Source organism: Chanodichthys erythropterus, chromosome 18 (assembly GCF_024489055.1).
Source record: "Chanodichthys erythropterus isolate Z2021 chromosome 18, ASM2448905v1, whole genome shotgun sequence".
In the NCBI taxonomy this organism is placed as follows: domain Eukaryota; kingdom Metazoa; phylum Chordata; class Actinopteri; order Cypriniformes; family Xenocyprididae; genus Chanodichthys; species Chanodichthys erythropterus.
This window is the reverse complement of record NC_090238.1, coordinates 10,362,164-10,375,807: the sequence shown is the minus strand read 5'-3', so window position 1 is coordinate 10,375,807 and position 13,644 is coordinate 10,362,164. Positions and strand designations below refer to the sequence as shown.

The window sequence follows — 13,644 nt, the reverse complement described above, 5'->3', positions numbered from 1 at the left end:
ATTTATAAACCGAGCAAATCAAAAAAGCTTCATATCACGCTGAATGGGCAGCTTCCCATTTCTTTAATATTCCTAATATGCAGGAATTCAGTTGCACAGTCTTTCGTAAAATTCACTGTCCCCTGATTAAATCAGAACAAAACATCAATTTATCTACAAACACAATGCAGAGCCATCAACATGTTTCTGATATTTCTCAAAATTCAGTGTTTAAAGTTGCAAATCAGGACTAGAATTTCTATAAGTGTGCATTTATGTACAGTTTATTAAAGTGTAAGTGGATATTCTTAGGCTATTTAGACTTTTTTTCTCTAGGTATTGATATGGCTTTAAGAAAAGTGTTAAAATGAAACATTCTGTGTTTAATAACAATACATACAATTCATTGCTTTAATGTTAATATCCATATCCCTGCTCGTCATGTTTAACATAGGCCCTCCTGAAACTACATTACCACAAGCCCCAGCATAGTCATGTCTAACAGAAGTGTTTACTCAGTCCTTTTTGCATTCCTTTTCTTCCTCTATCTCCTTTTCTTCTTGCTCCTTCTCTTTGTCTTTTCCTTTCTCCTTTTCTCTTCTCTCTTTCTTTTTCGACATTCGCAGGAAGGAAGGAGTACGAAATTTCTTTTTCTTCTTTTTTGGTGACTTCGGCTGGCTATCAGAAGAGCTGGTGACTGAAATGTTGTTAGCGACAGTGGTAGTTATGGAGACCTGCATCTCTTTAGTGATGCTGAGCTCTGTGACCTGTAGAGTGAGGTCATCATCCTGTGTCAGGTCATCGCCATCACTGCTCTGCAACAGAGCTGAGAGACAGTCTGAAAATTAAAGGAAGAGACTTTTCAGCACAAGGTCATCCAGCTGGAAACCATAAAACAACAACTAATTTGGTTATCAAATACCAGTGTGATAATATGTTCATTCAATCCCAGCCAACAGTTTATATGAGACTACATGAGATAGATTATAAAATAATATTTACCTCCTCTTTCAGGGCTCATGAGAGGTGAGATTGACAGGGACACGGTTGAGCCATCATATGTGGTCATTTCTCCATCCGTGAACTCCTCATCGGCCTCTGACTGAAGAGCTTATGTCCAGAAAACACATTTTAAAAAAACAAGGTTTAAACTGGGGTTTTGGAGGTAGCAAAGCCTTACAATCTTGCTAAACAGAGATAGAAAGTGTATAATGGATGTATGTTTAATGTTTTTAATGTTTTTGACAGAAGTCTCTTATGCTCACCAGGACTGCATGTATTTGATCACAAATACAGTACACACAGTAATATTGTGAAATAATACAATTTAAAATAAATGTTTTCTATTTTAATATACAGTATATTTAATATTTTATATAATAATAATAATATTAATTTTTTCAGGGATCTTTAATGAATAGAAAGTTTAAAAGAACAGCATTTCTTTGAAATATAAATCTTTTGTAACTATAGATGTCTTTACTGTCACTTTTGATCCATTTAAAGATGGAATTTCAAAAACACCGTTTGGAAGTTAGTCGGGCCGACACCAACAACAAATGTCTAACTGTAACGGACGTAGGCCGGTAAAAGCTGTGCGTGTAAACCTCTTTCCACTGGGGCCTCATTTATAAAATGTTGCGCAGAAACCGTCCTAAATTTGATCTTACGATCATTTCTCAGATGTGCGTATGTGTGATTCATAGAATGAACGTACACAGAAAATGAGCATACGCCTCTCTTTCAGATGTGAAATCTATAATTCGCAAAAGATCCTAAACTTGTGCACAGCTGAATGGTTTCAGTTCTCCGCCGTTTTAAATGACACCTAATTAATGTCATTTAAATATAAAAGATCAACAGTCATCATCCAAATCCTTAGCGATCTGCAAGAATAGCTTAGATTTCCAAAAACCTGCAGTAATCTGACAATGAAAAGTGTGTATGTCTGCTCAGACCCTGACATGGCTCAAAGCACTTTTCCACGTAATTTTTATAAATATGAGAGTTGGCATGGATTTAAGCATATGCACACTAAGATCAAAACTGCCATCTTTAGCCTCCTTGTTAGACTACCCACCTCCCATGTGGACAGGCCCAGGTTTGCGTCCCGCTTGGAGAGGGCGGTGCAAACTGGAGGGGCTACATTGGTGCCGTCTCCCCGATGGGAGTTAGGTTTAGGGGGGTGAGTGTAACAGACGTAGGCCGGGAAAAGCTGTGCGTGTAAACCTCAGTTCGTGCCCGGGTTCGTGTCTCGTTTGGAGTGGCCGGTGCGAACTGGAGACCATAACCAATCAGCATTAGGGGCGTATGATGGTCGAGGAGAGAGAACAAGTAAGAGGAAAAATTGAAAATTATAAGAAAAAAAAACTGCAGAACAAGAGATGGGAGATGGGACACAATACAAAAGCTCAAAAGAATATCATTGGAATGAAGGTTTATGACTGGGCAAGCACTCTAGGATCGCATTTTTATTAGAAAAGCTTTCCAGCGCTGGAGAGATTTAAGTGGGAAGGCCTGAAAACTTTGATTCCACTTCTCATGTGAGTAACACTGGGTTTTGATTGTCTGGAGCTGCTGTGCTGTTGGTGACTAACTACGAACACTTTGTATTTACTCTTGTGTATACATTCATTTTTCGTTTGTTCATCAACATCCACTCGCATTGCGTGTGTGGCCACTGGCCAGATTGTGGGAGTTTTGCAGTTAAACTACTGCACACTGAGGACTGCTATAGAATGTGTTGTTTAGCGTCATTGTTAGTGCACTCGGACGAACGGGCTTTGAGGCTTTGAGACTGACTCGGAGCAGGGTGGTGAGGATTGGAGTGTGGTTTTTGGAGGCAGAACAATAAGGAGAGGGGTGGGTTTGTTTGAGTTGAATTCAAATATCAACAATATCCAAACAGTGTTTTTCAAAATCTACTGATCCCACCTTTAATGCGTCCATACTAGTTTTGAGTTATTTAAGTTTTTTTTTTTTTTTTATTAATTTCTTTCAAAACACTTACTGACCACAAACTTTTGAATAGTAGAGCCATTCTATGTCCTTTTATGAAGCGTGAGCTTGTACCTGATTGGCTGCTTTTATTCTCCACAGTTTGTGTGTATTCCTGTAGCTCTGCCTCTGACTGGTTAAAAGGGTTGGGCGGTAGCGCAGCTGTCTGCTCCTCATCCTCATAGATGAATTCCTGAAAATAATAATGGCAAATGGATTGACTGACAATTGTGTGTTTGTTATGTAAGTTTTGTTTAATTTTTGTGGTTTTGGACTTTATACAGACATCTATCTATGGAATCCTGTTTCCACCTCAGAAAAGAAAGAAAGAAAGAAAGAAAGAAAGAAAGAAAGAAAGAAAGAAAGAAAGAAAGAAAGAAAGAAAGAAAGAAAAAGAAATTTTTGGTATGGAAGCAAGGAAATAAGGAAGAATGGATTGTTGTTATGCTGGAAGAAAAACTGGTACTGGAAGAAAGAAAGAAAGAAAGAAAGAAAGAAAGAAAGAAAGAAAGAAAGAAAGAAAGAAAGAAAGAAAGAAAGAAAGAAAGAAAGAAAGAGAAATTGTTGGTATGGAAGGAAGGAAATAAGGAAGAATGGATTGTTGTTATGCTGGAAGAAAAACTGGTACTGAAAGAAATTAAGAAAGAAAGAAAGAAAGAAAGAAAGAAAGAAAAAGAAAGAAAGAAAGAAAGAAAGAAAGAGAAAGAAGATTTTTGGTATCAGGAAAGAAAGATTGTTGGTATGGAAGGAAGGAATCAAAAACATTAAATAAGGAAGAAAAAATAAAGATTGTTGGTATACTGGAAGGAATTAAAGTGAAACTTTGAGTTATAAAGTTGCAATTACATTTTTTACTCTGAGGAAACAAAAGAGTGACTAAAATTTAGCTTCTCAATGTGATTTAAACATTCAGCCCTGTGTAAAGAACAACAGCTTTTTCTAGGTGGATGCTGTCACATCTTGAGTATAATTTTAAACATACCTGTCAAAAGTACTATTACAGAAGAAAAAGTTATTTAGTGCACTTTTAAAGGTTGTTTATTTAGTAGTTTTGTTTGTGCTGGATTTATCTGTGTAGTTACGCACTTGTCCAGGAGGCTTGTCAATAACAATGTCTGCCAGCAGCTGAGACTTTGGTCCAGCTGTCATCAGATCTGCTCTGTTCTGCTCTCGAATCTAAACCACCACAAACAAAGCAGTGCTTTAGTGTAAGTCAACGCAATCTGTGGACACAGTCTGTTCAGTCTGTATTTTCTTTCTCACTCACACACACCTTATTTCTTTTCTCCAGTACTTCACTGGGGTTAGTATTAAGTGGGACAAACTGGTTGGGATCCTCAATCCTAATTGGAGTGTCCTTGCAGCTGCCTGACTCTTCTGACTTCAACCACTAAAAGGGTAAAGAAAATAATGAATTTAAGAAAATAGTGAATATTAAACAAAAAAATGCAGCCAATTCTTTTATATTTTTTATATATTTATTTTGTATATTATATACATTTTTATATGGAAGATCATTTTCCCTCAGCATAAAACTACAACTACAACTTTGTCACTATTTGTTTTGTAATTATGTATATCATGTAATTTATTTCTTACTTTAAAATTGATCTTACAATAGACCTTAGTCAGACCAGACACCCATATTGAATTTATGTGGATGAAATCAAGGCAGCGAGGGATAGATTACAGTCTTTATAAATAAATTTACTATATAAAAGGTATTAGATCACATAATTTTCAAAACATATAACTTTCAAAACAACATGTTTGCAAATTAGCATACTATTCAAAGATACCGTAGTTTTGGTCCGGGGGCTGCAGGTCCCGTTGATGGACTCCTCAGGTACATTAACCTTTAAGTAGCTGTTGGGAGAATTCAGCCAGCGTATCCTCTCTCTGTCCCGCTTCTGTGCCAGGAAGTGCAAAGGACTCTGTGGCAAGACGTCTTTTTCCTCTATTGCCACCCCTGTGATGGTTGCTGGGATCTCCACATTGTTATGGTGTCGAGGTTTCTCTTTAACTATGGGATGGCGGTAAGTGTAACCGGTTCTGTAACCCTGGAAATGCAGGAGGAGGCATGTTAGTAGGCACTTTTTGTTTGTACTGTTTTTGTTTTACTGTTAAATAAATATTTAATAATACATGCTCCATGCCATCAAAAAGACAATATTTAAATGTTGCTAACACATCTGGTATAGATTTGCTCAGAGGCCACTCACTAAGTTATCTAACATCCTCATAAGTGACTCAAATTCTGCCTCTCCAACCCTCCATCTGATCTGTCCATCTGGCATTTGTCCACTGGGATTTTTCGTAGGAGCTGGTTTCAGACTTGCTCTGTCTAACACATGAAGGTTGTCAACGCCACCTGCACATAACAGAGCGCTAACCTGAAGAGAAACAAAGGCAGAAAGACAGAGATAATGCTGAATGAAAGTCTAACCACTCTATTAGCCTGCATCTAAAATCGCATACTTCCCTACAGTAGCAGGCGAAAACAGTATGTGACAAACAAAGTATGTCCCAATATATAGATAGTACTCATAAAAGAGTAGTACCCGGATGACCTACTACTTCCAGTGAGATTCTGAGAAGTGTGCATATGATGGACACTTTACTATCCCATGAGGACATTGGCGAGGATTTGTGAAGTGATGGAATGGCACTGATGCGACGCAACTGATGCTGGTAGGTCATGTGATGACAACATGGTCAATATAGTACGACCAAATTACATTAATACTATATAGAACATACTTTTTGAATTAATCATTCAAAATAAGTACCTATTCAGAGTATGAGATTTCAGACATAGCCTAAGTCTACTGACATTTAGGTACTGATAGATAGAATTGGGCAGGAATGATCTGGGCCTTCGATAAAAAAAAATAAAAAAAAAAGGATTGGCAGCTTGATTTGTCAATCCATTCCAGTTTCTGTGTACTGTGATCCAGTGTATATTCCTTTTCCAATTAGTATTCACTTCTTGTGTGTGTGTGTGTGTGTGTGTGTGTGTGTGTGTGTGTGTGTGTGTGTGTGTGTGTGTGTGTGTGTGTGTGTGTGTGTGTGTGTGTGTGTGTGTGTGTGTGTGTGTGTGTGTGTGTGTGTGTGTTTACCTGTATCTCACAGGCTTGGTGTGTGTGATACAGATAGTGAAAAGCTTCTTCTGTCGTCTCTCCAAATGCCAGAAAACCCTGATTCCTCAGGACCAAAACCTAAAAACAAGCAGAATTACATCATTATTGCAAATCCACCGTAACGCATACCAGTAATGCACAAAATAATATAATAAATATTATAAAGGCTATAAATTGAACTATATAAAAAAATGAACAAATATTAACAAAAAAGCCAATTGTTAGAACCTGCTTAAGCTTTGCAATGATGTACTATAGTGAACTACTAATGGTTGTCATGCCAACGAGTTGCAGAATTCACAGACTGTCACCTTGGCAGTAGGACCCAGAGATTTCTGAAGTTCCATCCTCTCCTGCTCGTCAGCTAAATCACCATGGTAGCTAAAATAAGACACCTCTCCCAGCAGCAAAGCTTCATGGGATATGGGTAAGATGCCACATTTCATAGAAGAGACCTACAGGACATACAAAAAGGACATGTAACTGTGAATACTGCATATCTGCCGGTGGTTCTTAACCAAGGGGCCAGAGCCCACTAGGGGGCCTCAGCAAATTTATAAGGGAAAGACAGGATCAATGAAGAGATTATCTGAAGATCAATGAAGATTTGCATTAATATAATAACAATAATAATAATTATTAATATATATAAAACAATCTTGCTTAATAAAAATGCTAAAAAACATAATCAAGATTAAACTGCAATTATATTTCTTCTTCCCTTAATAAATTTAGGTTTTTATGTTAATTGTTGCTGCCTTCTTGGCCCAGTCACACTTGTAAAAAGAGAATTTTCCATCTCAATTAGTTTTTAAGCTGATTAAATGAAGGAAAATGAAACTATTGTTTTTTAATGAAGAACATAAATTTATGGAATAAAAAAAAGAATAGTAGTTGATTAACTAGGCGGCATTTTTAATAATTTTCACAAAACTTTCATGGCCCCCAGAATATTTTGTTGTATGAATATCTGAACATGCAATATATATCAAACAAACAAACAAACAAACAAACAAACAAACAAACAAACAAACAAACAAACAAACAAACAAACAAACAAACAGTTTTATTCTAGCTTCATGCATTCTTTTTTTATCAACACTTGAATGTGGGTAAGTTTAATAAAAAAAAAAGCAATTTAAAAAAAAAAAGCTGAGAAAATCGCATTGTTTTCAAAGACTACAACGTGAATAAGCAGTGCTTCAATTGCTCGTTTCTGCTCCCTGTTTTGATCTGGAGATTCTCTACTCTTTCAGAAGATGTGTAATAGCGCTCCCTACTGTAAAACAGGAAAAACCAGGAAAGCCATAAAATTCCGTCAATGGCGGGGAAGCGTTGTCAAATAAATTACAACATTTTTTGTCAATGGCCGAGACAGAGTTAAAGGGGTGGTCACACCCCACTTTTTGTTTCATTGACTTGCATTCAAACACATGCTACTCTATGAGACCAGAAATACAAGTGTGTGTGTATACACTCACTGCAGCTGTATTTGGTGTGTATGTATGTATAACACATTTGGCATCTGGTCGGGCAGAATACACTGCAGAATGTGGTTTGAATCCCAAAACATCCACAGGTAGTGAAGTTGCTCCTTGATCAACCATCTCACCAATCAGATTGACCTTCACCTGTGAACAACACACGAGTACAATAAAAAGATGAATATTATTTATCGGCTTCTTCCATATATTATATATAATAGTGTATTCATATTCAATTGCTAATGTTAATGGTTGCCCACTTTATAATTCATGTTCAGAATGTGTGGGGGTGTATGTACCAGACTAGCTGCTGTGGCCTCGGAAAATGACAGTCCTTTAGGAAGAATAAGAATATGATCTTGCTCTTTGTTAATACGCAGCTGAAGAAGGAAATGACAGAGAAATAGTAAAAGAGAGTGAAAGAGAGAGAGAGAGAGAGAGAGATTGAGAGAGAGAGAGAGAGTATATTATAATAAATTTTGGTATCAAATGCATTTATGCTCAAAATGGTCCAAAGCCTTAAAACTAGACAGAGAAAAAGACAACTTCAGATGCATTGGAAATCACCAATTCTAATTTGATTGGCTGCTTTTGTGCAACTGGATAAATAATAGTATATATTTCTTTTGGATAAATAAAAGGGCTCTGCACATAGTCACTATTTTTTCTATTCGCAAAACCTTCCACACCACTTTTGAATTAATTTTTTAAAGCTGGTCTAGTATTGTGGTATAATCTATTTCAGATAAATCCACAATTAAACAGCATGGAAAAAAGCCGGGCAGGTGGCCTCTTTCTTTTTCAGTGGGCGGTATTTGGCCAGAATAACTGGACTATGTTCAGACATATCTGACTCAGATCTGTTTATTGCTTATAGTCTAAACAGCAAAAAAAAAAAAAAAAAAGGAAAAACGAAAATTCAGGATGCAAAATTAAAGTGCACTAGTGACTAAATCTCAATTCACTCATTTGGACTCGCAATTATGAGACACTGCATATGCACGAATGTGGAAAGCACACTAATCCATCTGATGCTTCTGATGCTTTTGTTGTTCAATGACTTTAGCAACATGGTGACATGTCATGATAAAGCAGAAGTAGAATAAACAGTTTTCTATTTTTTTTCCACAATGGAAGCTATTCTCTTGTATCTCTGCATTGTTCTGACACTTAAGCCATTACTATGACAACCAATGTTGTCTGAACAAAAGCATCCAAATTTATTGCATGCTAAATGACAGTGAGCATAGTCAGTCCTAGATCAGATTTGAAAAACAGTTTGTGTGCTGTGTGAGTACTTACAGTTATATACGTATTTGGGAAATGGGTATGTCCATACAGGTCCAGTAAGCGGTACAAGCAGGCGAGTTTACAGCGGCCCTGCCTCTCAGCTTTAGAACAATTAAACCACTCTACACCACACAGATCATTCACCGGACTGATTGACCCTGCACCTGTAAACACAAAGACACAGCAACACAACAAAAATAAATATCTGTCTTTACCTTTCAGAATTATATGCCTACCATCTGTTGACCATGACAACAAATAATCTTCAACGGGAATGTATAATGTATAAAATGTGTATGCGTTTACACTCACTGCTGGGACTGTACACTCCAGTGTTGTTAAGTGTGTTGTTGATGATGAGGTGTGCAATGTGACCGAGTAAACCACTGGAGTTACTGCCTTTAGAGCACTGCTCCTTTACCAAACTCTCCAACTCCTCCTTAAAGTCCTGCAACACACAAACGCACACAAGTTTGTTTTTGTGAATTGTGGGGACTTTCAATAGGCGTAATGGTTTTTATACTGTACAAACCGTATTTTCTATCCCCCTACACTACCCCTACCCCTAAACCTACCCATCAAAGAAAACTGTGCACATTTTTGCTTTCTCAAAAAAAAAAAAAAAAATTATAATAATTCTGTATGATTTATAAGCCTTTTGAAAAATGGGGACATGGGGTAATGTCTTCATAAGTCACCCTCTCCTTGTAATACCCATGTCATACCCATGTCATCATACAAATTTGTGTCCTGATATGTCACAAAAACGCACGCACACGCACATGCACACACACGCACACAAACTTTGAACTAAAATGTAATTACAAAATAATATTTGGACATTTAAGCCACATGTAATAATGTCATTGCATTAGATAAAATATCAAACTAAGTGGCATTTATTTTAAAGTAATTCTTGTTTTTCAAGCAACACATTTTGTAAAATCATTGATATACTGTCCAGTTCTGTCATGACAACTCTCGGAGTGTTTGGCATCATAATGGATATGACAATGTTTATATGTTTGATCTAGGAGGAATAGATCTACTACACTGCTGCTACTGCTGCTGTTATTGCTGCTGCCACTGCAGAGCAAGTACAGGATTTGCTACTGCCAATACATACACAACAAGCTGCTGTGAGCAAGAAAGACATGCTGCTGCTGTACAAAATAGAATACATTAATTACTCATAGCAGATCTAGGTGGAGCTGGGGAAGGTGTAGCATACTGCAACTGCTACAGCAATGCTGACCAATTATTTGAAGGTTGAGCAGCGAGCTCACTGTGTACTGATACAGCAGAAACCAATCAGATGTGTCCAGTTTTTAATGTTGTTTATATGTCTATGTGGTGTTTTTAATATGCTTTAAGACAATGTTCAAATTCACATGTCAACACCATTGTTGAGTATTTTCTCTTTAAAACTGCAGTGAAAAAAAGACAGTCTCAAACCCGCAGTTTGAAATTGCTGGTGTCTGTGACGTCACAAACTACCTTGTAACCAATCAAGTCAACTTGCCGGAGGGCTTTAGCATATCATTAACAGAGAAAGGAAAAGGCTAATCATATTAATTACTGTTATGTGACAAATACTGTAAAGAGCGATACCATTGTGCAGCATTTACCTGAGTAGGAGAGAATGTCTGAGCTGGCATGAGAAAGTGGAGGCTGAGCTAATTTGCATATTCATTGATCCATGTATATTAAATGAGGCAAGGGTTATGTTACTTTCAAGCTATTTTAAGGCATAAATAATTTTTTTTTCACTGGAAATATTTCACTTAAATATGTCATTTTGGTCACCAAAGATGAGTTTTAAGCCATACAATTATTAACTACAAGGGGGGACTTTAAGGATCAGTCTGTGCCATCTAGAGTTTCATGACAGAACTCTTAAGAAAAGGTTTAGCATACATTGCTTGCAGATCTAATCAATATTGTGCTTTTTTATTTTGTTTAGTTTGGGGTCAAAAAGATTTTTGAGCAATCACAATCAACATTGATAATAATAATAATAAATGTATCTTGAGCACCAAATCAACATGATTTCAATGATTTCTGGAGGATCATGTGACACTGAAGACTGGAGTAATGATGTTGAAAATTCAGCTTTTGCATCAGGAATAAATTACATTGTAAGATATATTAAGAGGTTATTTTAAATTGCAATAATATTTCACACTATTACAGTTTTTACCGTATTTTGATTAAATAAATGCAGCTTGGGTGGGCATTTAAGAAAAATCTTACTAAGCCCAAACCTTTGTATGGTAATGTGTATCCAATAAAGTTGATTTATTTTTAAGCGTGGCTTAAGTGTGGAAATAGGACATTTCTGATTTGTTCATAGCTTATTATTTCATGGTAAAGAATTATCACTGACAACAAAACAGGCTTTCAGAGAAGGTTCAGTAAACAGAAGGTCCAGTCATAAGTGCTTTTACTGTAAAATAGTTGTGGGAAGTTGACATACCCTGCAGTGAGACATGCTATACTTTATTAAATACTATTTAAAACAGCATTTTATGCTTTTTATAATTAGCATGCATGCAGCTTTTATGGCCTCATATTAATTGAGAGACTGCATGGAATATCTGTACTTTTTAATTTAATAACAAATTAATTTGCCACATGAACCTTATACATACCTTTAAACTTAAAATGCTGATTTAAAAAAAAAAATCATGGACATACTTTACATTAAGATTTTGCTGTGTATTTAGGGCATGAATGTCATGTAGTGTTGTTGATTATACTGTTCCAATTTTTGCATATTAAGTGAAAAAAAGATAAAGCTTTAATCACATAAGAGACTGAGCTTCATCTAAGACATCAGAAACGTGCGTCTAGAGTTACTGCCCTGAAAGTACAGCAAAAACATGATACACAGAAATCACTTCAGGTTCTTTATTTAATTCACTCATCCCCAGCATTTCTGGTGATCTGTGCATGGTTACTAATGGTAACGGGTCTGCACTTGTTGGTTGTTATGCAATCAAACACAAGCGTGGGCTCCTTTTAAAAAGCACAGGAAGGGAGAGTGAGAGAGAGAGAGAGAGAGAGAGAGAGAGAGAGAGAGAGAGAGAGAGAGAGAGAGCATGCGAATTCGCACTTTGGTGTGAGTGTGTGTGGGAGTGACGTCTTACTGGACTCTGCAGAATCTGTGTGACTCTCTTCCTCTGCTCCATCATGTTGAAGTCCTGCCTCAGGTCAGGTGACATAGCGCTGCTCCTCAGAGCCTCTGGGGACTGGAGTTCTTCTGCTTTCTCGCTGTACACCTTCTTCACATTTAGACTGGATGGGGGACGGATGTGTAAACCGCCCTCTTCATCGCCCGCACTCATCTCAACACGTTTACCACAACACACAACCTTCTGCTTCAAAGAGAGAGACAGAAAAATATGGGTAGGCAAATTTTTTTTACTGATCAACTTGAAGTTTTGTTCACAATTGCTGCTTAAATACAAAAATGTCAGGGTGCTTTGAATTACAAATTAATTGTCTAAACACACACATGGAAATAAACATGCACTCACACAACACCTGTATGTCTGCTCTCCAGCTGACATCCTATACAAGTCATGCATATCTGCACGCACCCCACAGAGAACAATTCACACCTTTAATGCCCCTCCCCACCCTGATAGCCTGAAATCACCCCAGCACCCCCAACACAAGTTTTTTTTTTGCATTTGAATGTATTTTGTTTTAATTTCATTAAATGTATATATATACAATTGTTTTGGGCATTAATATTTATGACGTAAGCATAAAAAAACGAATTGAACCATCCCATCTAAGTCGAGAAAAAGTATTTTTCAAAAAAAAAAAAAAAAAAAATCGCTCCTGAATCTCTACCATCATTGACGCGCAGCCTGCGCAGAGTGCGCACGTTAAAGCAATTTGTCTCAAAACTTAGTGAGCTGCCTACCTAGACAGCACTTAATGGCATCATTGATGCGTGCAGCATTTTTTTCTCACACAGATTTTTTGGGGCATCAGGGGCGCACGAATAATTTTCGGGCATTATATGCGCGTTCCGAATCAGAATGCAAAATAACTGCGCACGAATGTAATGCTCCGAAATGCTGCCTTGGTAGGCAGTTCACCAGGGTTTGATGCACTAACATTGTGTGTAGCTGCTGTGTTATATAACTAAACATGAAATTTAACTGACACTAACTTAAAGGTAAGAATTCTTTAAGATCGAACACTCATGTTGTATTTTAAGATTACTAAATTGCCGATGTGCAGACTCACTTTATCAAAAATTTAGCCTTTCCAAATCTAAACAAGTCTATTAATAGTACAAAGGAGCATATACTCACTTTTCTCGGTCTCAGCTTAAGTTTATTCCAAGAGCTGCAGCAGGAAACATACTAACTCCCATAAATCAGCTTCAACCAGGATAACTAACAACAACACATCTGATGCATCCAAGTCTATTTTCCCCTCAAGTCTCAGTTTCTTCTCTCTAGAACCGTAGGACTCTGTTGCGATCAGGGCCGTGAGCGCGCACCGAAAACGCGAGCGCGCGTGGATGTATGAGGAGTGTTTTGCGTGGGAACTTGGTGAGAGGATCACGTGACTAGTCCTGTCCGCCCACTAATGCTCGCGCCTTGGCAGGGCCACCACGACCTCCCCGAGCCTTATCTTTTAAATGCACATAGAGTATACAAACGTGAAGATACGAGCCAGATGTTAGACATCAAACACACATTAATACAAACACTGCTGATGCTGGGATGTTT

The 13,644-nt window shown here is 37.3% G+C and overlaps 1 protein-coding gene across 1 annotated transcript; it reads right to left on the bottom strand.

Moving 5' to 3' along the window:
- Window positions 1-6: 6 nt before the first annotated feature.
- Window positions 7-13,325, bottom strand: add3b (adducin 3 (gamma) b). The gene is made up of 15 exons (XM_067367277.1): window positions 13,222-13,325; window positions 12,040-12,270; window positions 9,203-9,338; window positions 8,903-9,054; window positions 7,900-7,980; window positions 7,598-7,747; window positions 6,428-6,571; window positions 6,096-6,194; window positions 5,199-5,369; window positions 4,776-5,036; window positions 4,250-4,366; window positions 4,063-4,152; window positions 3,052-3,169; window positions 982-1,089; window positions 7-817 (listed from the first exon to the last, which is right to left on the bottom strand). The coding sequence occupies exons 2-15, from the start codon at window positions 12,235-12,237 to the stop codon at window positions 495-497; spliced, it is 2,148 nt and encodes a 715-aa protein (XP_067223378.1). The 5' UTR covers window positions 12,238-12,270; window positions 13,222-13,325; the 3' UTR covers window positions 7-494.
- Between the last annotated feature and the right edge of the window lie 319 nt (window positions 13,326-13,644).

Bases quoted from the DNA above. Each gene is read 5' to 3' on its own strand.
- add3b (XM_067367277.1), bottom strand. From the start codon at position 12,237: ATGAGTGCGGGCGATGAAGAGGGCGGTTTACACATCCGTCCCCCATCC. The intron at 5,037-5,198 runs GTGAGTGGCCTC...CTGCATTTCCAG, and splicing joins TGAGGATGTTAGATAACTTA to GGTTACAGAACCGGTTACAC. The intron at 4,367-4,775 runs GTATCTTTGAAT...TTACCCTTTTAG, and splicing joins GCCCCCGGACCAAAACTACG to TGGTTGAAGTCAGAAGAGTC.